The sequence below is a fragment of the Anarhichas minor genome, unplaced genomic scaffold (genome assembly GCF_050575085.1).
Source record: "Anarhichas minor isolate MPS153535 unplaced genomic scaffold, ASM5057508v1 ptg000021l, whole genome shotgun sequence".
Taxonomy (NCBI): domain Eukaryota; kingdom Metazoa; phylum Chordata; class Actinopteri; order Perciformes; family Anarhichadidae; genus Anarhichas; species Anarhichas minor.
Window position 1 is genome coordinate 3,840,609 of NW_027466467.1, and position 24,030 is coordinate 3,864,638.

At 40.4% G+C, this 24,030-nt stretch overlaps 2 protein-coding genes across 2 annotated transcripts in view; one reads left to right on the plus strand and one right to left on the minus strand.

The window, feature by feature from the left end:
* Positions 1 to 24,030, minus strand: part of stab1 (stabilin 1) — a 62,774-nt gene that overhangs the window by 28,962 nt on the left and 9,782 nt on the right. The window contains exons 13-42 of the mRNA XM_076096346.1: positions 19,200 to 19,337; positions 18,806 to 18,877; positions 18,570 to 18,683; positions 18,121 to 18,174; positions 17,510 to 17,590; positions 17,230 to 17,388; positions 16,756 to 16,818; positions 16,015 to 16,107; positions 15,460 to 15,546; positions 15,257 to 15,368; positions 14,281 to 14,467; positions 13,136 to 13,229; positions 12,784 to 12,942; positions 12,379 to 12,474; positions 11,895 to 11,993; positions 11,231 to 11,278; positions 10,756 to 10,889; positions 10,291 to 10,402; positions 8,640 to 8,717; positions 8,232 to 8,333; positions 8,033 to 8,137; positions 6,534 to 6,668; positions 5,741 to 5,869; positions 4,535 to 4,588; positions 4,200 to 4,313; positions 2,957 to 3,152; positions 1,868 to 1,963; positions 1,725 to 1,770; positions 432 to 511; positions 200 to 325 (exon numbers count right to left, since the gene is read on the minus strand). Of these exons, the coding sequence (XP_075952461.1) occupies positions 200 to 325; positions 432 to 511; positions 1,725 to 1,770; positions 1,868 to 1,963; positions 2,957 to 3,152; positions 4,200 to 4,313; positions 4,535 to 4,588; positions 5,741 to 5,869; positions 6,534 to 6,668; positions 8,033 to 8,137; positions 8,232 to 8,333; positions 8,640 to 8,717; positions 10,291 to 10,402; positions 10,756 to 10,889; positions 11,231 to 11,278; positions 11,895 to 11,993; positions 12,379 to 12,474; positions 12,784 to 12,942; positions 13,136 to 13,229; positions 14,281 to 14,467; positions 15,257 to 15,368; positions 15,460 to 15,546; positions 16,015 to 16,107; positions 16,756 to 16,818; positions 17,230 to 17,388; positions 17,510 to 17,590; positions 18,121 to 18,174; positions 18,570 to 18,683; positions 18,806 to 18,877; positions 19,200 to 19,337 (3,163 nt within the window). The remainder of the gene's footprint in view (positions 1 to 199; positions 326 to 431; positions 512 to 1,724; positions 1,771 to 1,867; positions 1,964 to 2,956; positions 3,153 to 4,199; positions 4,314 to 4,534; positions 4,589 to 5,740; positions 5,870 to 6,533; positions 6,669 to 8,032; positions 8,138 to 8,231; positions 8,334 to 8,639; positions 8,718 to 10,290; positions 10,403 to 10,755; positions 10,890 to 11,230; positions 11,279 to 11,894; positions 11,994 to 12,378; positions 12,475 to 12,783; positions 12,943 to 13,135; positions 13,230 to 14,280; positions 14,468 to 15,256; positions 15,369 to 15,459; positions 15,547 to 16,014; positions 16,108 to 16,755; positions 16,819 to 17,229; positions 17,389 to 17,509; positions 17,591 to 18,120; positions 18,175 to 18,569; positions 18,684 to 18,805; positions 18,878 to 19,199; positions 19,338 to 24,030) is intronic.
* On the plus strand, positions 20,883 to 23,892 carry LOC142954968 (E3 ubiquitin-protein ligase TRIM35-like). Its single transcript, XM_076096347.1, has one exon. It carries the CDS (start codon positions 21,141 to 21,143, stop codon positions 22,533 to 22,535), a length of 1,395 nt encoding a protein of 464 aa, XP_075952462.1. The 5' UTR covers positions 20,883 to 21,140; the 3' UTR covers positions 22,536 to 23,892.

Sequence of the window (24,030 nt, forward strand, 5' to 3'; positions counted from 1 at the left end):
CTGTGAACACACAACAGGTTGAAAATATATTTTTATGAAATCATGTAAAAAAAAAAAAAAGAAGAAAATTGTGAGGTCAAGAAACATTTAAGGCCTTAAATTAACCAAATTTCATATATCAAGACATATATCTTGGTAAGATGTCAGGAGGTTCAGGTGAGGGCTGTGGGGTCAGAGGTCAGGGGTCAGGACTACATACCCAGACAGATGACCCCGTCTCCAATGTACCCCCCTCTACAGGTACAGGTCCTCTCTCCTGCTGAGACCTTCAAGCAAACGGCAAATTCTGAACATCCACCGTTAGACATGTGGCACAAATCCAGCTCTGAGAGACACACAGAGAGAAAAAGTAATCAGATTTGATATTTGTACAGAGTGTGTGTGTGTGTGTGTGTGTGTGTGTGTGTATGTGTGTGTGTGTGTGTCTTTACCATTGCAGTGAGTTCCGTTGCGTTCGTATCCAGCCACACACACACAGGCAGCAGCTGTACCCTTTGGTCCCGTTATACAGCTGCAGCAGAGGACAAAGTGTATCATTAGTTATATTGATATGTTATAATGTATACATCTTATTCATCTGTACCAAAGAGCTCCATTTAGTCCCAAACTATTAAAAACACACCAATGAGCCACACTGTTGGGTGACATGTTCCTTCAATACCATGAACACACACACTGTAGTATATTTTGACTCAATCACACATAAACCGTCCTGCGGCCACAAATACTCACTAGAGCACCAATTGTAAATTTTATCCGCCGCTGAAAATAGTCCCAAACAAATGCACTATTTACTTCCATTTCAGCAGCCACAGAATGTGCTTATCTGTGCTCTTAACCATCTGACCCAGGAGTTCATTTTTCGTTTTTTAAATTTTCAATTTCAAATCTTTACTTGACTGGTTTTATTTTTTTTATTTACAACAATTAGTTTTATTCCAGTCTCTGAATCCTTCAAGATGCTTCAGCTCAACAATCAATATAGCTTTACAAATTTGAAACTACAGGTAGATTTAGATGCATATTGTTAATGATAATGAAATGATAGCAGCATTGTTTGAGTGAGTTCAACTTAGTTTGACTTCATCCATTTTCTAAATGTTATTTTAATGAAACTATTGAGCAGTGATGTCATACGTTATTCATTTTTAATTGTGACTTTTTGAGCATAGCATTAGCTACTTCGCATGTTTCTATTATTTTGCCCAAAATATTAGAAAAAACGTTCAATATAATCCATCCAGTACAAAACCACCAGCTACTACTACGTCAATAATAAACATCAAGTAGAATTCACAAAACTGAACATTTGTCAGCTTCGTAAATGTAGAATATATCTCTTTGCACCAGATTGCACCAGTTGTACCTAATTAAGTGGCCAGTGAGTGTAATCAGTAAACACTGTCCTCAGGTCTTCAGAGTCTTTGTGTGAAACAGTCAATGCATGATGATGGTTATCTCTCAGTTAGTATCTAATATATCATGACTGCTTTTTATGTTGCATTGTTTCTGTGGGATAAAGTGAGTCCTCAAATAAAAGGTTTAACCATTCTGAACATGCTATAGTGAATAGTAAATGATTCCAGACAGCCAGGTGCATTCTGGGTAAATTGATTCAGATCTCACACACACACACACACACACACACACACACACACACACACACACACACACACACACACACACACACACACACCTTTAGACTGAACAAAAGGAGGACTTACTTGGCGTTCTCGTCACATACACCTCCACAGGCGTCGTCCTTGATCTCTGAGACACGCACAAAGATTTTAGGTGATAGCGGGTGAGAGAAAATATTGAGTTTGGTTACACTGCGTGTGTGTGTGTGTGTCTGTGTGTCTCTTACCTACAGAGCAGGAAGCTCCTTTCCAACCTTTGTGACACACACACCTGCCACTTCCTGACAGACTGTCCTCACACTTCCCGTGGTCACACACACACTCTGCAACACACACACGCACACACACACACGCACAGGTTAAAAGTGACAGCATTTCCTCCGAGTATTACTCTCTTATGTTAGAAAAATAACTAATCTGCTAAAAGGCTTCCTAGCATCATCAGTTAACATCACAGTTTTGTTGATTATTAGTGTTGCTGGTTTGTTAAAACTGTAGGTTTGTAAGCCTCACAAGTTTCATGGGTTTGTTTCATGGGTCTCATTTTTTTAGTCACTTCCCAAAGCTCATGACTATAAATGAGAGGCGGAATGACATCTCTGCCATCCGGTTCAGCTCCCTCTTCACCACAATCGTCCAGTTTAACGCCAAATGACAGGCGAATTCACAAAGAATGGATTGCTGCCACTGAATAGCTCCATGAACTGCACATCACTTGCAACCACTCTGTGCCCCGTCTCAAGGACCGGTTCATTTGAGATGTTGCACTAAATTTATTGTGCAAATGATATAACAGCGCAAATACGCAAATACATTTTGTAATTTTCACTTTTTTTGCATCTGATTGCAATTATCCATGTTGCAAAGTACAGTACAGTATAGTATAGTATAGTAAAGTAAAGTAAAGTATAGTATAGTATAGTAAAGTAAAGTATAGTATAGTGTAGTGTAGTATATATAGTGAGCTTGAGGTCAATGTGTGGGTTGTGAGGGGGAGAATCAGCCTGAGCCAGAGGTCTCGTCTGGAGGGGCTTGCTGGAGAGCCACTTCCATCTCCGAGGTAATTAAGAGAGAAGAAAGGGCAAATTGTAAGCCCAGGATTTGGTAAAGGAGGGAGAAGGAAGAAATAATTTGTGTATTATTAACCTAATTTAGCACAGAGATGCTGTTTTCTTGTAGTAGGGGTGCATTTTACCCCGTGCAGGTGCTCTCTTTGTCTTATTTGTGCAGCTTTAGCAGCGTGCAAAAGCTGCACAATCCCCTTTTTGTGAATTTGCCCCCCTCGGTATCTTTGTTTGTGTGTGCATGTTCCTCACTGGAGGAGCAGTTGACTCCGTATCGTCCCGGCTCGCAGTCCTCGCACGCGGTGCCGTGGAAACCCTCGAAGCAACGGCACTCCCCGTTGCCGTGGTTACCGTCCTGACACTCCCCGTGATTGGAGCACCAGCTGCCGACGGCGCCGGGGCATCGGAAGCACTCGTGGCCGTAGTAACCGGGGCAGCAGGAGTGATCCTGCAGGACAGACGTCAGTATCTTTATTAGTGTTATTGTTCATTATTATCATCATCAACAGACCATAATAGAAAGAATCACAACTCTCTGATGTCTGTCAGCTGCCAACACTGCTGATACCAACAAAGAAGAGTCTTTACAGTCTACAGGCTGCATTAATAATTGTATGTCCGTTTACAGTAAAAGTACACTTTCAACAATCTGCATGAATCGTTTTTATGATAATCTGAAGTGACATCAAGCATTTTATTTGTATGGATAAGAGCAACGAGTAACACTCGGATGAGAGAGGACGCTGAGCACTGATGGCTGCCGCTTCTCCTTCCGAATTTGAGCTTTTATCCCCTTCGAAAAGCGCTTATTAAATAAAATGCATTATTATTTATTATCATTACTCGAAAAATAAAATATTTTAAATACGTGTTTTTTTAAAGATAAAATCAATTGAAGTCAATAAATAACTTAAAACTAGAATTGGTTATAAGAATTAGTTTAAGGTAATAAAATATAACTAAATAAAATTATTATAAAATATAATAGAAAATTATGAAATTCGTATTTAAGTTTCTTTTGAAATTTCTCCTTTAAAATGTCTTAAAAAGTAAATAAAGAAGAGAAGAACTGTTAATAATAAAACAAAAACGTTGTACTTCTCAGTAATATTCAGTTGTGGTATTGGCAGCAGTTTGAGTAGTAACAGTAGTGGGAGTGTAGTAGCAGCTAGTAACACTTACACCAGCTAATTGTTGCGGGTATAGTCGTAGCATTTTCTGTCGTTCGAGCTATAATATCACTACTAGTGTAAGTTACATCAACACAACAGTCGTCAAGAATATTTAAGGCCAACTGGACTCGAGAGAAAAGTCAAAACCAGAGTTGAAAACAGGGTTGACTCTGAGTGAACGCTGACACTAAGAAGAGTCTGTAAATTAAAATGACTCCCAAATCAGAGCCAGTTCTCAACACCCGACCCAAACTACAGCACAGAGTAGTACTTGTAGTAGTTTTTGTGGTAGAACTACAGTGTTGGTAGGAGTATCAGCAGACCGTGGTTAACCGAAGACATTTGAGGACACAGCCTGGCACGGACTTCCTCCTGACTCCGACTCGCTTCCTGTATTTACAGTTGGATCGCATGTTGGCCGGAAACTGCTCTCTGATCTGCAGCAGAAGACGTTAGAAACACAGTAGAAACCCAAACTGAGAGCTGTTCCAGAACACAGGTACAATACAACAACAATACAACTCTATCTTTATCTTGTCAATTAGAACCTGCTCGAACAGAAGTAAACACATGGCACATAGAAAAACTGATTTGTTCCAGCTGCACAGGTGTTCATGTTATTGTGTCCACCCCCTGTGAACCGAAACAGTTTTCTTACCGGTTTGTAGCTAAAAAGGCATCGAGGGGGTCCCTCACAGTCTGCGCACCTTCCCTGGAGACAAGGACAGAGAAGGAGGGACGGAGGGGTTAGAAGGAAGAATCCATCCCGATGATAAACGTCTGTATCTCCACTGCCAATTTAATTACTTTGTCCTCAAGAGCTAATTAAATACTTGCAGCAAATGCGCTGCAATAAGTGAATAATGCTTTAAATGCAAACAAACGGTTTAAATTAGACATTCCCCAGCCAGTAAATGCATTTATATGTGCTTCAAAAGGTAAAGTATAATGTGGTTATCTTTTGTCCACAGATGCTTCACTCTCTATAAAAAGCTTCTCCTTCGCTTCATGAAATCCAGCAGCCATCTCAAGGCAGCACAACACACGTCGATAAATCTGCAGCCTCTGATTTCTGATTTTGATTATGCACATTATGCACGGCTGTTAACTATGTTTCTCTTGATTACATGGTAATGACACCAGGTTGCAGCTAACTAACCACACACATCAGCCTGGTGGGTTATAACTTTTTATTCTGCTCGTCTATGTGGCAGACGTGAGATTACAGGAGACTCAAACATCCTGTGCATCAATCTCTGCTTTCCAATGTTCTTCTCAGCGAGTCTCATTTCATGTTTTATTTTTGAAAATGCATTATGGTGCAAACACTCCTGTCACATCAATTATGATAGAATGTGACGTGAGATACAGTCAAATTAAAACTGATACAGCATCTGATTGATGTGGTCGTATAAAAACGGCTTCAACAGCATTTTTTATAATCTATTTATAAAGTGGATAGCTCTGGTGCTTGATTATGATTGGCTGAGACGCGTTCCAACCCCATGTCAAATACTACATGAATTTATGTACTACACAAATGTGTGACCGCATTACAATAACATGGCTGCGCCAATTAGTCCTAATCTTTCGTCCTAATCTTTAAAAAAGCGGTTTCTGTATTTGTTGAGCCGTGTCGTCACACTCATTGCCTCAATTGTTTCAGAGCGATGAGAGCAGATTCATTAATCACCTCACCCTCTAATCTATATTCACCTTCACCCAGCTGTCTATTGTTCTCTCCATCCATCCCGTCATTGATCCATTAATACATACATCTATCCCTCTTTCCATTTATTCATTCATCCCCCTTTCCATCCATCCATCCATCACTCCCTCCCTCCGTCCGTCCGTCCGTCCTTACGTTGACCTGCAGGGTGACCTGGTTGCTGCATCTGTTGCGGTGGATTTTCAGGACCTGAGGGATGACTATGATGACACCGTTCTGCATCTCAGTTACAGTGCCGTCAAGGGGAACGTCGTTCACAGCTGTCTGGAGGGTGAGAAGCAAATCAGACTCTTCACTCTGCCCGACTGGTAAAGATGTGCACGTTAAAAGACCTTTTTATGTGTTCGCACATAAACTGTGATTCTTTTATATTTCACAAAACTTCTCATCTGTCAGTTTTTAGATTGACTTCCTTCTTTCCAGGGATCCATCGGTCTCCGTTTGTTTCTCGGACTTGAATTATCGATGACTAGGAAGCTTTAATTTCTGTCCACGTTTTGGTATCCTCACCTGATAATGAACTCTACTCAGTGAAGCGTTCATCACAGAACTGACAGTCCGCTGCTGAAAAGCATTTTATTGACAATCACTGTTGTCATGAAATCAAATTTAGAAAAAAACAACGATAAAACATGAACCTTGTAAAAAGGGTGATAATAGTTTACTTGTGTCTTGTATTCATTTTGCGGTTCTGCAGCTGAATCTCATGCAACTTTGATCAAAAATGTCCACTGATGGATCATTTCTCTGCATTTTGATTTTCATAGAGATTAACTAAAACGTATGGCTGCCTGGAAGGAAATCAATCTAAAACTCGACAGAAATGCAAAAGCAGAAGTGCGTTCCTCTAATTAACAGACAAGTCTTCACTGTTCTGGTGTGAAAAGCTTCTGGAAGGTTGGTCACATGACCGACCAGCTGTTGTTACCTGGTTGTTGTCGTTTAAGTGGAACTGGACCTGGTAATCGCTGCCCAGCAGGGTGCTTTTCAGCGTGCCGTCAGACAGGTGGTCAGGGTAGAGCAGCTCGTTGAGAATTATGTGGTACTTGAACACATCAAAGTCCTGGACAAACGGACAAAGGACGTGAGTTTATGAATAATCAATCTCAGAACCCGTCGGCTATCAGTCTGACGCCTCTGGAGGCGGCGAGCTATATTTATGGTGTTCGGGTGTAGCCAGCGGGTATCCAGACCAAGTCTTCCTTTTCCGTGTGCTGCTTATTGTTTACAGTCTGATCAGCAACTTGAGATGCGAGGCTGGATTTGAGAGACGACGTGTTTGAATGGATTGTTTCCACAAGTAGTTGATTCACAAGATCATTATCGTTAGACATCTAAATTATCGTTAGACGATGTGTTCCGCCCCTTTAGCTCCACACACAGACTGTTTACCTGCATTCAATCAAAGTATTCATAGTTGGAGAAATCTACTGACCATTCAAAACTTATTTATGTGGAAATAAGAACGAGGACGTCTTCTTCATGAGCCAGAGAAATGTCTGAGTGTGGATGAGATGTTTGCAGCTGCAAGTCAACTTAAAGAAAGAAATCAACATAAAGTTTTAAGCCTGACAGACCTGGTACGGGGCCTCATACCATGGATACAATAAATAGATTTGTAGAGTTTGAAGTATGAAGTGTACACTGCCACTACACGCACAAGGATGCACATTCTTCCAAAAGACTTAATATAATCAACAAATCATTTTACCAGTGGTGCCTGTGCAGTGACTTCAACTATTAAATAGAAGAAAAAAGGTCTTAAGGGAAATATCAGAAGTACTTATTTTTCCTCTCGAGCCGTCTGGAGAGTTGTTGTCTGTGTTTGATTGATGGCAGCTAGCAGGCTGCCAGAATGTCGGTAACACCTTAGTGAATGAGAGACGGAGTAAACAAACCTGCTCCGCAGCCTTCGCATCATGTGCAGACTGTTGTCAGTGGTATTGAACAGTGAGGACAAGCCAGCATCTAACCGGGCTAACATTAACATGCTGTTTAATGTGCTGCAGCTCAGCAGCTAACTGGGTAAATGTTTGTTTAAAAAGCTGAGGTGCAGGACAAGACGTGTGTTCATGTTGGAGGTTCGGTAAGAAGGAGACTTTAGCAGGAAACTGCTGTCTGGCTCAGTGTGACCATCTGATTTGACTGTGATAGAAAGCTAATGTTGCTGCTTCATGCAGATATGGTTCAAAATTAAGTGATTGGATTGGCTGTATGGAAACAAGTTTTCAATCCACGTTGACGGCGAACAAACGGTATTTAGTCAAACTAATGGTACCCACCATCTTCAAACCCCAAAATATACATTTCTCTTATTAGGTTTCAGATGTTTTTCTAAAAGGAGAACACTGAACAAGTGATTTACAGAGCAGGCTTTCATGCTGTAGCATCCATTTTTATGTTATTGCTCAGATCATCTGCACCTACCAGGAGGGAGGAGTTAGTCCTGCTGAGGTGCTGCCTGATGGCATCATCTGTTGGCAGCAGGAGCGTGAAATCAAACACACTCAGATCATCTGAGAGATTGAACATCTGTGAACACACACGCACACACACACAGAAAACATATTTTAAAAAACTAACAAGGTTGAACTCAGACAGAGAAACAGGCAGACAGATATCCTACCAGAGCGTGCTGTCTGAACAGAGTGAAGGTGGAGGAGGAGTTGAGGAAGGCCATCAGGGTGGGGGGCTCGGGGGGGATGTCTGAGCGGGATGGAGCCAGAATCTGATCACACACAAACAAACAAATAAACAAACAGACAAGAGTTTTAGTTCATTACATTTATTTGTCTGCATGAAAATGAAAATTTTACCCACAAAAGACTCTCTGAAACTTTGTATTTATATTGTGTTAGAGGTCTAATTTAATTTCCTTGTAATCTACCTCCTGATCTAATGAACAGTCCTCTGATGAACAACCTGATGAAATCCCTCTAACAATTATACCAAATGACATTTTCCTTCTTCGTAAAGCTCTAAGAGCCAGTATGTTGTTTCCTCTACTGAGCGTCCTGGTCGTTGAGACTCTTACCTGGTCTATGATGTGGATGTAGCCATTGATTGCAGGCAGGTTGTGGGTCAGGATGGAGGATTTTCCAATGTGGATCCCCTGAAACAAACGACAACAGTTAAATACAGTGAACACTGGGTTTCCCATATATTGATATATTTGTGGCGGTCCGCCACAAAACCAACACTTATCGTCACATTTTGATTTTCTACTTTATTATTACCATATTTATCCCTGATAATGCTACGTTTTGAACAACAAATCTGTGTTGAAATTGGCAGGATGAGAGCTAGTTTAGCTGTTAGCAGCTCCTTTAACAGGATTCAAATTATGAATTCAATTATGAAGCATTAAAAGTACAAATTAGTATTTGGCGAAGGTAAATTCTAACATTATCATGATGTGTTCCAGCATAATCTTGTAAAATTTCGTTTTTTGCGTTAATAGCAATATAAAATAGATAACTACCTCCATTTCATTGTCATTGTTGTGTTTTATGTTCATATATATACACTTTAGTATATATATTTATATTCATACATAGCAGTTAAATGTTTATGCTTACATCTGTTCGACTTTGTTGTCCTTGTTTTTTTCAGTTTATTGTATTATTTCTGTATTTGTAGGTTGAGAGCGAATTAGTCAACTTAATAAAGCTGATTCTGATAATTGAGAGGGAAGTATGACTTGTTTAACTTCCTACGAAAACCAGTATGCAAATGGTTATAAAGAAGTGTATGTTGAAGTACGTGGGATTCATTGTTTTACTTTTGTTTCTTTACCGTGGTATCGTATTAGTATAAAGAATCATGGAATTTCCCTTGTATTGGTAACAACTACTTAATTTCTAACCCCGGCAGATCCACCACCACACATAGAATGTGATTCTGTGGGAAACACAGTTATGTGTGTCTGTTTAACTCTGAACTAGGCCTGACAATATATCAGGTGAGATATTTTTACCAGACACTCTCAAATTGCGTGTAATTAATGTCTGATCTGCTGAGGCGGCAGTTCATTACACAGTCTACACCTGGAGCTGAGTCCTCAGGTCTGTGTGAGCGAAGCTGAGCATTCATCTGAGATCAGAGGTCAGAAAATAACTATCATGTGATGCTGCATAGACATATTCAATAATGAACAAGAGTTTAAAACATTCACAGCTGCTGCAATTCAACTTCACCTGAGAAAAACTGTATACATATAATACAGCCTAACGTGTAGGTCTATTTATACAATAAGAGCCATTTAAAAGGTGCAATGTGTAAATGAATTAACATTATAAACAGTATATGAAGAGCTAGTGAGTCATTGTAGCGTCCAGTCCAGTCTATCTTAATTAACACGTTGGATCTTGTTTATTTAATCTGTTTTAGAATGTTAATAGACATTAATATATACATATTAATATCAATATTTAAATGTTCAGTAGTGGAAAAGGTATGGTTTAGACTTAAAGACGATACTTTTAGTTAGTTTCAGTTTAAGTCAGACTTTGTATGGAACTATTTTACACAAGAGCACAGACACCCTCAACACATCTGTGGTATTTGCACCTACACTCTTCAGAAGTGGAGCACTTTACACACAAAACTGATCCTCGCAAATTGCGTGAGTTTTAGTAAATCCACCAAAACGTGAAGTCTGTCTGTCACAATTCCCCCATTCTTACCCCGCTGCTGTTGCTGATCTCCCAGTCGGTGGGGGGGTTCAGGGTTTGCAGCCTGTGGCCCACCATTCTGGCCAGGTCTTCTATGGAGTAGATCCCCGGTATGATGTGGGCCCTGCAACCAGAGAGAGCAAAGAGGAAACGGTTAAGACTCATTTCACTGAACACAAACTCACAACTTGATCCGGGGATATTGTGGCTTCAAGTTTAAAGGCTCTGTGTTTCATCCAGTTTAATGCTCCACAGGTGAACAGTGTCGTAAGATATTTACACAATATCAGATCAGGTCAAACGTCCTGATAATACATCCCAGTGTTTCTTGGGAAATCAATACAACACAACAATAAAAATGTTGTTTTGAGCTGATGATGTTATAAGATTAGCAACACAGAGTTTCATTTTACTGCGTCCCTGAGCTTAGTGAGAAACGTTTGAGTGTGCGTCTGATCAGCGTGTGAGGTGACTGACCGCAACAAGTGAGGCAGGTGGTGTCTGCTGGACCAGAACTTGTCCTGAGCTGAAGTCATGTTCCTCAGAGCTTCTCTGGACGGAACCAACACTGTGAGGTTCCCGAGCAGGTCGTCAGAGAGGTGACTGTACGTCTGACAGCACACACACACAAATACAACTATATTATCTTTAGTGTTGAATAATTTGTTAAAACACCGACCATGTCACATTACTACAGCAGCTACATCTACATTGAAAGAAAAAGATTTACAGCTTTGGTTTTGGCTGATTTAACATACCAGAAGCTACGAGTTAATTTAGATTAGACTAAATAACTTTATAACTCCCCACCTGGTAATCTAGTTTGGTCTAAATGCAGCTTAGTTTGAACAAAGTGTGGTAGTTATGCTAGAACTTCAGGATAAACCACACAGTGCAAAACTTGAATAAGCGAGTAACGACAGTATAGAGCAGTGAATCTGTTTTTACACACCTGAGTCAGTCGGTAGAAAGTGTACAGCTTCGGGTTCATGTCCAGCTCCTACAAACACACACAGAGTTATTATGGTATGTAGTTTGTCTGGTCACTGTAGACAAATCTGGGTTGTAGTATCAGCGTACGAAACATTCAGGTAGCAGCTTCTTATTTTTCACTTTCTCCTGTTAAAATGACAAACGTCCCAGGCGATCGGCTGTCAGCTGTTGCTAATTAACTTTAATTCCGTTAATAACTTGATATTAGGCCACATGGCTGTTGTCAGGTTTGTATGTCTGCACTCTGCCAAAGACCCTCAGAGTGTTTTTGTACTTTGCAACAACTCCAACAGAGTGAGACGTTTTCTCGTTGGTGGATCGCTTCATGTCAATTTCAGGAGTCCCATTCTCCGTTTTATATCTTCCGCTGCTACGTAAATTTAAGAAATGAATAAGACTTGGTATCGGCAGGCAACCTATATTTAAGATTATATTTTGGGGCATTTTCTCCTACATCTGACAAAGGACAGTGTGGAAATGGGTGAGAGAGAGAGAGATGGGTATGACATGCAATAAAGGTCCCTAACAAGGCGCTCCCAGATGAACAACAAGGGCTCAGGACTAGGGCCAAAAAAATAATTTGAGACGCCCCTATATAGTGTCACACTGGTCTGAATACTTACCTCCAGTATTGTCCCGTAGCAGATGGTTCCGTCTCCTGTGTAGCCGTCAGGACAGGTACAGGTGTGAGCCCCGTCCACCTTAGAGAGCTCACACTTCGCCTGACAGAGAATGCAGCAGAAAGGAATCATGAGAAATACCGAGGCCGCAGCAATTACACAACACTGATCAAATCTCTGTTTACACTCTTAACCCAAGTAAACATGTTGCACAGGAAATTCTTCAGATGAAGAAGAATCAGAACTTAAATGTCTGCACGTCTGGAAATTATATGTGAAAAAAGGTCAAAAGCAGCAAGTATTTTCCAGGAAACAATGTCCTGGTAACTCCACAGACACGAGTCTCTGTCTCTGACCAAAAATGTGTTTTCTGAGGTCACAGTGACTTTAATCTTTGACCACCAAATTCTAATCAATTTGACACATATGCTTATATATACACACATACTACGTGTGTGTGTGTGTGTGTGTGTGTGTGTGTGTTTACCAGGTCATGGCAGCCTCCGTTGTTCTTGAGGCAGGGATTAATGAGGTCACACACAATACCGTCGCCCATGTAACCTGTTTTACAAACACACTCACTCTGCAAACACACAGACAGACAATCAGACATACACATAAACAAACAGTACTTTTATTGACAGTCAGACAGCTGATTAGTAATTAATTAATAAATGAATAGAAAATAGGAGCTGATGACAACAGAAGCGAATATGTGGATCATTTGTTAAAGTAAAGGCGTGAGACAGAAGAACAGCTGGGTTAATGGGACAAGGCATCCCAAACAGGGACATAGGAAAGGAACACATTTTTAATAAGTTGTAGATGTTTAGTTAATGACCATCAATGATTAACGATGCTTATTATCCATCATTAATAGTTAGTAACCGACCTGTCCAGGTCCGATGTGGTTACAGTCGGCGTTGGGGCTGCAGCCTCCTCCACTCTCCAGCTGACAGTTGTTGATCTCCACACACACTCTGCCGTCACCTGTCCAGCCCTCTATACACACACACGACGCGTTACCTGGACCCACATACACACACTCTGCCTGTAGAGAGGGAGGGAGAGGACGCGTTATAAAGTAGATACATCTTCAGTTTTATAAAAAGACCGAAGGTTGAATAATAAATAGTTTGCAACAACACAGAAACTGGCAGTTTACCAATATTATATATTTGATATCTGCTGATGAATCATTAATTTTCTCATACACACACACACACTCAAGCAGTAAGTCTCACGTTGGAGTGGCAGCCTCCCCGGTTGCTCTTCAGGCAGGGGTTGATGGGAGAACAGGAGTGACCGTCACCATCATATCCATCCCTACACAAACACCTGGTGCAACACACACAAACAAAGATTTTAATTAACAAACAAGCTGCAGTTAAAGTTAACTGAAAGGTGACTCGTGTTGTTTGTTTTGCAGAGAACCACAGAAGAATTGAGAGCGTTGCAGTGGTCCATGTGCCTCCGTAGTGAGGATGAGGCTGTACGCGAGGAATCTAAAAAAGCTAGAGCTGCTACTCTTGGTGAGAATGACACACACAGGTTTCTCGCTGTCCAAACTGACACCAGCCCACAGTGTTGTCATGGTGCTTGACAGGTCTCAGAGAATCCTTTCCAACGAAAAGACGTGAGGTGGTTCCTTGACATCGCTTTGAGATATCTGCCTGGCAGGAAGAGAAGTCTCCACCAGTAATGTTAGCTAGCATTAACAGTTGGATGGAAACAAGACAAAAACTCTACAGCCATGCTGTATACAGTATATATACTGTATATTGCACATATTATTAATAGTATCTTCTCATATTTTATTGTATTTTCTTTTCTATATTTATGCAGTACTTGCTTTTATCTATATTTCCTTTTTTGTTATTCACCAGAACACAAGGGCTAATTCCTAAAATGAATCCTAGAGTCCAGGGGCGTGACCCACCAACTTCCAGCACCACTGCTTAGACCGCACCCATCTTCTTCTCGGCCCTAATTTTGATCTCAGCAACACACCTGTAAAGTTTGGTGACGCCAAATCGGGTCAGGGGCGCAAAGTGGAGGGAACTATGGCTCCTTTTCCACTTCCCATCCCCCGGCACCACCTGTAAAGTTTTGTTGCTGTATCTGGCACGTATATGTGATGCTATCGCACTGAAAAAAATCTGTCCACAGACAGACTGACAGAAATACAAACAGTATTCAAAACTGCTTCTGTAGTAGTTCCTGTCAAGACCACATTTTGCCAAACTCACAAGGTGAAATCAGTATCAATAAAACTAACTTAAATGTGACTCAAACTAATACACACATTTTCGTTAAAAGATTAGAAATAAATCCAAATCAGGTGCCAAAATCAACACCGTCAGTTGTAATAACAGTAGTAGTATCTTACCTGGTATGCAGTCCTGTGTGTGTGCAGTATGCATGGATGTGACAGTGCTCCTGCAGTCCGTCAGAGTTGCATGGCGTGGCCATCTTGTCACAGTTTTCTCCGGAGTATCCTTCCATACAGGATCCTCTCCGACACACACCACCGCTGCCTGGACGGTTATCACACAAACCGTGGACACAGCGGCACTCTGAAGACGCACACAAACGCACATTATGTGAAAAAGCTACTCAGTCACAGTAGTGGATCAATGTCTCAAAATCTGACTGATGGAGGATTACTGTTTGTCAGGTACTCTCCTGGCAACAGGAGGCAAGACATTCATGGTCCCCAGAGGATTAATCCTACTGACTGATCTTTGCACTATTGCCACCATGAGGTTGATATTTATGGTTGACAACTTTTGGGTGCATTGTCAATAAATTTGGTACAGACATTTACGTGCCCCTCAGCATGAATTGAAATACCTGTGGTGATACTTTTTCTCTAGCTCCATCATACGGTCAAAATTATACTTTTTATAACCAAATAACTTCAAACTAATGACATTCCCATCAGCCTCGGCTCTACTTTGTGTTCATTGCTTATTAGTAAATGTTAGCAAGCTAACACGGTAAATTAAGATGGTTGGCATGGTAAATATCAAACATGCTAATCAGCATGTTAGCATTGTCATTGCGGGCATGCTAGCTTTTAGCTCAAAGCGCTGCTGTGTCTCAAAGAGCCGCTAGCGGGGCTGTGTCCGAAATCCCTCCCAATTTACTATATAGTGCACTATATTTACTGCCATTTTTATTGAGAGTCCAAATTCTGAGCGTACACATTTATCCACTATATATAGTGCCCTCAAATATTCCACAATAGAATAAAAAAGTAGTGTATATATGGCTTGGACAATGCAATGCTCTGCTGTCAGCGAAGAAATAAAATGCTGATTGTTTGAACAGAAGTTGCTCTCCAAGTGAGGAGGAGATGTTACCTTCATCACACTTTTCTCCGTGCTTGGACGGATCCGCACAGATGTGGCAGGCGACACCCTTGAGGCCTGGCTGACAGCTGCACGAGCCGTTGCCATAGATCCCGTCAAAACACTGCATGTGGTGAAAAATAAAATATAAATACATAAATAAAACACATCAGTTGACGCACGCTCCAGTGACAGAGCATTTGCATGTTGCTCACCGTTCCTTTGTCGTAGCAGGGATGCTGGAATCCTCCGATGCAGGGTTTACAGTCCGGACCGTAGAAACCTTTACAGCACTGTGCTACCTGTCAAACACACACACACATCAAAATTAAAACAGAAATATACTATATGTTATAGATTAATACTATCTTACCAATATACGACTGGTACCTGAACAGTAAAACCATCGACTGTGTCACTCGTAGTTCTTGACTATGAATCTTTTCTAATGTGGGTCCTTGTTTGACTTCGTGCTACCTTCAAATAGCACATGTGAGTTTGTGTTTTTATTTATTTTTTAATCTAACCAGTGAGATTAATACATTTGTATTTTTTGCTTACTGTGATGCAAGTTAAAATGCTTCATATCCCTGAAATCTGTACAACCTTCAGTAAAAGATTATGTAAGTCAATAAACCATAATAATTGATAAAAATTTTGAAACTGAAAGCTGAGGACAGTCAACACACTGAACACCTTCTTGTTAGAAGGTGCCATGACTTGTAAAGACAGAAGAAAAGTAGATGAATGAAGCTAAAACTAAGTCTCACCTTTTTGGTTGTGTTGCAAAATTTGGCACAGCCTTTACTGATGGGCATACTGTAACGCCCTTGGAGGTAATTACAGCCGATCTGATGACTGTCCTGGAGACAAACACACAGATTTGTTAGCTTTCTGTTCTCGTCCATATTGCCCGTTGAGTAGAAAAAAAAAAACTATTGAGGCAACATCTGCGAACAAATTGCTGAACTGAGCACATGATTTAGCTGAAATTTTAAAGCCCGACATCTGGAATATGGATCGGGCAATCCGAACAAAAGCAGGGAATTATAATTCTTTGACAAAAAGAATGTAACACAGTATTTAATTGTCACACCAGGTGAATTAAAGCACAGACTAGTATCTGGAAAATAACCTACATTCCCATATTCTGTATTGAACAGACAGAAAAATAGCATGTTAGAAGTTCCTTTTTGATTGCTACAGCTCTTAGTATTTTATTTATGTGACATCAATTATAACCTGTGCTGTCATTCAGTGGATATAAATAACACATTACATCCTCATAACACTTTCTAACCCTCATCCTGTTTATTCTGAAGGTCAACGGTCACATACCAAATGTTATTGTTTACATGAACACAACTTTACTGAATGCTCCTACATATACATTTCACCTCACACTTTGCATAAGGATTTCCACATCAGTCGTATGTTTCTAACCCCCAGGGGTCTCTGCAGAAGAGAACAGAATAGAATGGAAATGTTGCAGTAATAATGATATGTTTTACCATTTCAGTGGTGCCACCTGGACATTCAGTCTCATGGAGGTAACGGCAGGAAACACATGGACCCTGAAAACACACAAACACAGAGAGAAAGAAGTTAGCGTTACTGTTAGCTGAACCGTCATTTGGTTTTTGTCTGTCGTCGTTTATTACAAGTCGAGCCTTCTGAAGTCAGAGCCCAATCAGTTTCAATAATAACTTTTCAGCAGAAACTTTGACCCAGGTTTAAATGTCAAAACGATGCACAAATTATTCCAAGCAAACCAAAACCATATTAGCCTGCTAAATCAAACATATGTAGCTGAACCAAAAATTGTTTTAATCTGACAATTGTGTGTGTAAAATATAAATTAGCCAGCTAATGTTAGCCACTGTTCGACTCCTCTATATATATTGGCCTGTTGTCTCTGCAGTCTGTGTGTGTTGCCGTTTGTTGGTGCAGAGTTTGATTTTGACTCTCGGCCTCGCTCGGCTCACCAAGGTGATTTTGCTCTCGATGACATCACAGCGGTGAGGAAGGATGGGGAGGATGGAGGGCGGGAACAGAAGCCCGTCAATCATATGGATGATCCCGTTGGACGCCACAATGTTGGTGCTCGCCAGACGGACGCCCTTTTCACCCAGTAGAATCTCACCCTGGAGAAAGAAAGGGGGGGGGGGCTTGTGTTAATGGAAACTGCTGATGTTTACTGTAAATTAGACAGGAAACAAGTCATATTATGAGAAGCACTGCCAAAAGCATATCAGATGCACTTACATCGTTGGACACAGTGATGGTGACAATCTGATTGGCCATCGTCTGAATCCGCGGGAGAGTAGTTAACTCGTCGACTGTCAGCTGCAGACAGAAAAAAAAAAAAACTTGTTTCCAAACATGTTGGACAGGAGAAGCAACAATGACAATTTAGCTATTCTTAGTGCCTTAAAAAGGTGCTAAATTTGTAATTCAGAGCATTAATATAGCAGCAAACAACTTTTACTTTTACGCTGTTGGCTCTGCCAGCACTGTTAGTGCTGGTAGCACCGTTAGCTGCTAGGCCGTCACCATGTTGAGAGCCATGTGGAGGCAATGCCTCAATCATAGATATGCTCTGAATTTGGAATTTAGTACCTTTAACAGCAGCAGAGCTAAAATATAAAGTTTGTACTGATAAGAACAATGATATGATATTGCCTACGAAGATTTGTATGTGTAAGTGGCCTGTTAGATCATGAGACATCTTGCTGTGGACTAAAGTGTTGGACAGAAAGTTATTTCTTTGTATGCCTTCTTCACAAGCAGAGTAAAAAACACAAAAAGGAAGAGAGAACCAAGTATGGAAAACTGATAGATTGATGGAGGGTGCGTGGGTTGAAGGGTTGTCTTACCACCGCCTGGGAGAAAACGTGATGTCTGAGAAGTTCCTGAAGTTTATGTTTGGCCTTGAAAAAGAGAAGAATGTCATTAAAAATGTCTGATAATCCTCGCATTAGCTTAATGATAGCTAAAAGGACTAACAATTGGTAGCTGGGGTGGTAGAAATCATGTTAGGAAAATAAAGATCCTTGAAAATATAGAATATTAGTGGGGACATTTTTTAAGATTTACAGCTTCAATAGGTACCAATGGTTTTGGGGTTGAGAGCAACAGGGTCAGGAAGTTATAGAGTATTTGGTTTCAGACAAATACATAGTTGATTGTCGTCTTTTCATGGAATTCGTTGATAATAAGAAATATAGACTGTAAGCAGACTCATCATTTAAAGTTAGCTGTATGTTATCTGCTCTGATAACAATTACACTCAACAAATGAAACCTTAAGTGCTAACTACACCTACTTCGTGCAGCATGTACAAGATGCTGCCGTCTCTGGATTTGTCCACAGCCTGGTTGGTGGGGACGAACACAGTCAGGGGACCAGGACCCCGAAAGGGGGGCGGCGACCCGCAGTTCTACGAACACACACAAACACATCCGATTAGAGCAAAGGATTAAGCCTCGACATTGTTTTGGTAAGCTCTCACTGCCATATAGATGTCGGGTGTGATGTTATTGGCCTGAAGAAAATACTCACATCAACCAGAGACAGGAAGCGGTTGTATTTTTCATCCTTAGTCAGAATCTCTCTGATCGTCAGCTTAGCAAACTGGACACAAGAAGAAGAAGATGATCGAATGGCCGACAATCACGTTTATGGAGTTAATGCAGTGGACACACAGGTCAGCAGGAAACATCTAGTATACATTTAACTGTACTAAACAACACATCAATGCATTAAGGCAGATTTCTTTTTTAAATTAAACTAAAATATTGGAAATGCTCAGAAAGTACATTTTCTGTGAGACACTATTTTGTTTCGTTCTATGTTTGTTTAAAATGTTTTAGGTCAACCTCAGTGTAGATGTGGTATTTTTTGGGGGGTTTTCAGGTAATTTTCCATATTTTGTTGAAGTGACCGTTTGACTCACCCGTTCATCACGAGGAGATTTGTCAGAAAGAGTGTTTGTGATTGGCCGGTCGATGATGTGGATGATCCCATTGGCTGCTGGCAGGTCCTCCTGGATGACGTTGTACAGTCTGCTGGGGTTGTCCATCAGGATGAACCTCTACGTCGACCAGAGAGCGATACAATCAGGGTTTATGCAGTTAAAAATATGTGAATGAAACTATTGACAACTGAGCGGGCAGCCAACATTATTGAAGTCCCAGCAACTACTGTGAGTCTGTGAAACCACGGAAACATCATTACTGTATAGTACAGTCTGTAGTGTGCGTCAAAACAATGAAATACAAAATATGACTTTTATGAATTGTAAAACTCATTTGCACATTCAGACACGGTGCTCTCATTGCACCACTGGTCCAAATGCTCTCACAACAAATAGAAAGAAAAGACAACAGTGTTATACATTAAGGGAGAAATCTGATTACTGCATGCAAACATGATTTCTGATTCACTTTATGGGATTATTTCTTACTTTAGTTTCAATGTATTGAGATGGTGGCAGAAATCTCAGAGGAATATCTCCAAAAAGCATTGAAAACAAATGAAACAAGGTCGGCCAATGGTCTAATTTAACTAATCTTCATAGTTCTTCAGATCAGGTGGAAACACAAAGCAGACCTTTGGTTTCTAATTCAGTTCATCAGTTCGTAGTTACATTTTTTGTCACTTTGTTTGTTGTATTTGAAACAATAAAACAGAACAAAATACCATTCCCATCATGCCACATTAAGAGAACATGCTTAGTGAGCTGAATAAAATCAATCGGTTATTAATGGACACTCACAACCAGAATGCGTGCGGAGGGGAAACGCTTCTTTCTTCAACTCATCTAAGGTTCATTGCAATACTTTGGAAATGTGAATCCATTATCAATTTAATAACGGGAAACTTCTCAATCTCAACATGAACAGAAGACTAAAATGTTGACTTGACCACATTAATAAAAATGTGCCAAGTTGTTTTGGGCACTTCTGACACACTTCCGTACCACACGGCTGAACTATTGAGTCACAGGTTGTGCTTTTTGCCATTATAAAAAAAAAAAAAAGTCAGATCATCGAACACCAAACTGTTTAATATCCATTATAGACTTATTATTTATTGGCAAATGGTCAGATGTGTAGGTCATCACTGTCTCTTTAAGTGCTTTCATTATTTATTTAGTACTTAGTATTCCAATTAGTATCTTAGATAGCAAGTAGCATCTCCAACAAAGAGTCAGGATGGTTTTACTTTCTCCTTCTGTCCTTCTTTCTATTCCCTTCATCATGTTAAGATCCTACAAATGAAGCTCTAGTTTAATCAGGAAACTATACTTTTGCATGTCTGTAGTTTATTTCTCATACATCTACCATTCACTCCTCTCACACATCTCACTCATAATTTCCTTGCTGTCATTGTTTGCGGATGTCAATCATGACATCAGCTGTTCTGATCAGCTGGTCTCTTCTATCTGATAGCACAGCTACACAATTACATTGTAAGCCTATCAACTTGTTGCTTTCTCTTTTGAAATAGGATCGTCTCTCTGCCTTTAGTACGTTTATGCTTGCAACACACACCCGTTATGATAAACATGAGCAATCAGGAAAAACAGCTTGATAAAGCTCCACCCTCTCTGTCGCAACACAGAATAACAGGAAACAGCTTTTACTTCCTTCTTGCTGAGAGAAGAGACACAGTAAAGAAGAGGCAGACAGTAATATTCGTCTCAACCCCAAAACTACCAGGGACCGCTGCAGCAGGGAACACTGGAATAACTGGAATACGGATTTCTTGCACTTTAACCTGCTGCTGATTTCACACAATGAACTGGGCGAGGTACGGCTCGAAGTGAAAGTAACTTTCTTGTCTGACTGACTACGTTCTGCTCGCTGCGTTTTCAGCTTCACTCTGAGACAAAATGGCTTCCAGGTTGGACGAGGATCTCTGCTGTTCTGTCTGCATTGAAATCTTTAAAGATCCTGTTGTTCTGTCGTGTAGCCACAGCTTCTGTAAAGACTGTCTGAAGAACTGGTGGAGAGAGAAACGAATACAAGAGTGTCCAGTTTGTAAGAGAAGATCATCGAGGAGTGAGCCTCCTCGTAACCTGGCTTTAAAGAACCTGTGTGAGGCCTTTTTACCGGAGAGAGATCAGAGAGCTTCAGAGAGTCTCTGCAGTCTGCACTCTGAGAAACTCAGACTCTTCTGTCTGGACCATCAGGAGCCGGTTTGTGTCGTCTGCAGAGAATCAAGGAGACACAACAACCACAGATTCAGACCCATCGATGAAGCTGCAGAGGATCACAAAGAGGAGCTCAAGAAATCCTTGAAGCTCTTAAAGGAGAAACTGAAGTTCTTTGAACAAATTAAAGGAAACTGTGATCAAACAGCAGAACACATGAAGGTCCAGGTCGGACACACAGAGAGGCAGATTAAGGAGCAGTTTAAGAAGCTTCACCAGTTTCTAGAGGAGGAAGAGGAGGCCAGGATCTCTGCTCTGAGGGAGGAAGAGGAGCCGAAGAGTCAGATGATGAAGGAGAAGATGAAGGCTCTGAGCAGAGAGATAGCAGCTCTTTCAGACATAGTCAGAGCCACAGAGCACGAGCTGAGAGCTAAAGACGTCTCATTCCTGCAGAACTACAAGGCTGCAGTGGAAAGAGTCCAGCAGCGCCTCTTGCTGGAGGATCCACAGCTGCTCTCAGGAGCTCTGATAGACGAGGCCAAACACCTGGGCAACCTGACCTTCAACATCTGGGACAAGATGAAGGAGATGGTCTCATACACTCCTGTGATTCTGGACCCAAACACTGCCGACCAAGAACTAGTCGTGTCCGAAGATCTGACCAGTGTGAGATCTGGAAAACCACGACAGCTTCCAAAAAACCTGGAGAGGACCAAATTTTCCTGTTCCGTCCTGGGCTCCGAAGGCTTCAACTCAGGGACTCACAGCTGGGACGTTGAGGTTGGAAACAATGATGACTGGGAACTGGGCATGTTGGGAGAGAACACCCAGATGAGCGGACGTCTACAGTCTGGATTGTGGAGAATTTTGTTCTCCAACAGTAAATTCACAGCGTTCTCCACGTCAGATGACGAGAAAGTTCTGTCAGTGAAGAATAAGCTCGAGAGGATCAGAGTTCATCTGGACTTTGACAAAGGAAAACTGTCCTTCTCTGATCTTGATACTAACACACACATACACACCTTCACACACACCTTCAAGGACACCGTGTTTCCGTACATTTACACTGAGAACCACCTCCCACTGAAGATTTTACCAGTGAAGGTCTCTGTGACGGTGGAAAAGCCCAGTTAGAGATTATTATAATGGGTTTGAGAAATATAACACTGACCGTTTACCAAAGCATCTTCACTGAATGTCTTTGGTTGCATGAGGCCACCGGTTGCAATGCTGCATATTATGGCAATGTTGGATTTACAGGATTATTGCAGCAATGTGATGAAGCACTATGATTTTATTTTAACAAGTTATAATGTGTGTTTGTTCCTCAAGGAACATATTATTAAGCCAAAACAATTACTAGAATGGAAGGATGTATAATGGGAACATTGTGCTATGACTTTTGGTAGCAATGTGGCAGATATTTCTTGCTGAAATCACAAAGAAATTAGCTTTTCTTATTGCAAACAATGAAAAAGAGTTACTGCAGTTAGACGGAAAGATGATAAACCTATTGGCATACTGAACTAGTGAAATATTATATTCTGTGATGAGGGACTTTAAACCTCCAGTTCATAATAACTGATATAAATGATAATGATGACGATTATATAAATGTAAGGAGTGTCACATGTAACATGTGATTGACAGACTGGTCTGATGAGTCAAAAGTATAGCTTAATACTTAAATGATTAATGCAAATGGGAAATGTATATGGGAATGTAAATGAAAATTTTATAGTCATAGAACCTGTTAAAATCATTTAACTCACAATTATTTATCTATATTAATTTGTAAGTTTTTTCAACTTCCGTGCCGATAAAACACCTTTCTTTCTGTACTTTACGAGGAATACAAACTTTTTTTTTAACAAATAATTTTTTTATGTTTAACAAAATAAGCTCTGTTGAATGCATCATGTTTAATATATAAATGAATTTAACTTGACTTAAACAAGATTATGAATCAGTAAGTACTCAGAAATGATTGATATTAGATAACAAGCCGTAGTAAAAAGAAAGCACCACTAGTGGGACTCCACAGAGCTGATCCTGACGATGCTGAACATTTAGGCGAGATGACAAAGCTCAAAGAGTCGTTATGAAGTTTAAGGTGGTGGGCGATGATCAAATTGTTTATAATGCTGAATTTGAATAATAAAATGTAAAGCAGTGATGATGGTGATGAAGCTATTATTATGTTTTTTTATAGATACTATGACATTGCATCTTTACTTTATTTGTGTGATTCAATTCCTTTTGAAACAGGGTGTTAGAACTGCACATCAGTTATTAAGAAACTGTCAGTTGAGAAGACAGGCAGAAGGGTGGTATTAGTTTAAAATGTGTGTTATGCCGTGTTAACAGTACGAGTGTCAACAAAACAAATTAAATGAAAATAGCTAATGAAGCAGAAACCAAATCAATAAAATCTCTGTTTTTCTCTGGATTATTATGATTGTGGGACCAATAAAAATGAAGTTAATGAACATCCTTGTGTTTATCTTCAAATATCTAGACAGTTTTAACATGTATACCTCATGAGGATTTTTCCATCACTGAAATATTAGTTCAATCTACAGTTTGACTGCTGTGACTGCTAAACATTCAAACGACTGTTTTAAACCTG

Excerpts from the sequence above, each read along its gene's own strand:
- LOC142954968 (XM_076096347.1), top strand. The coding sequence starts at position 21,141 with ATGGCTTCCAGGTTGGACGAGGATCTCTGCTGTTCTGTCTGCATTGAA.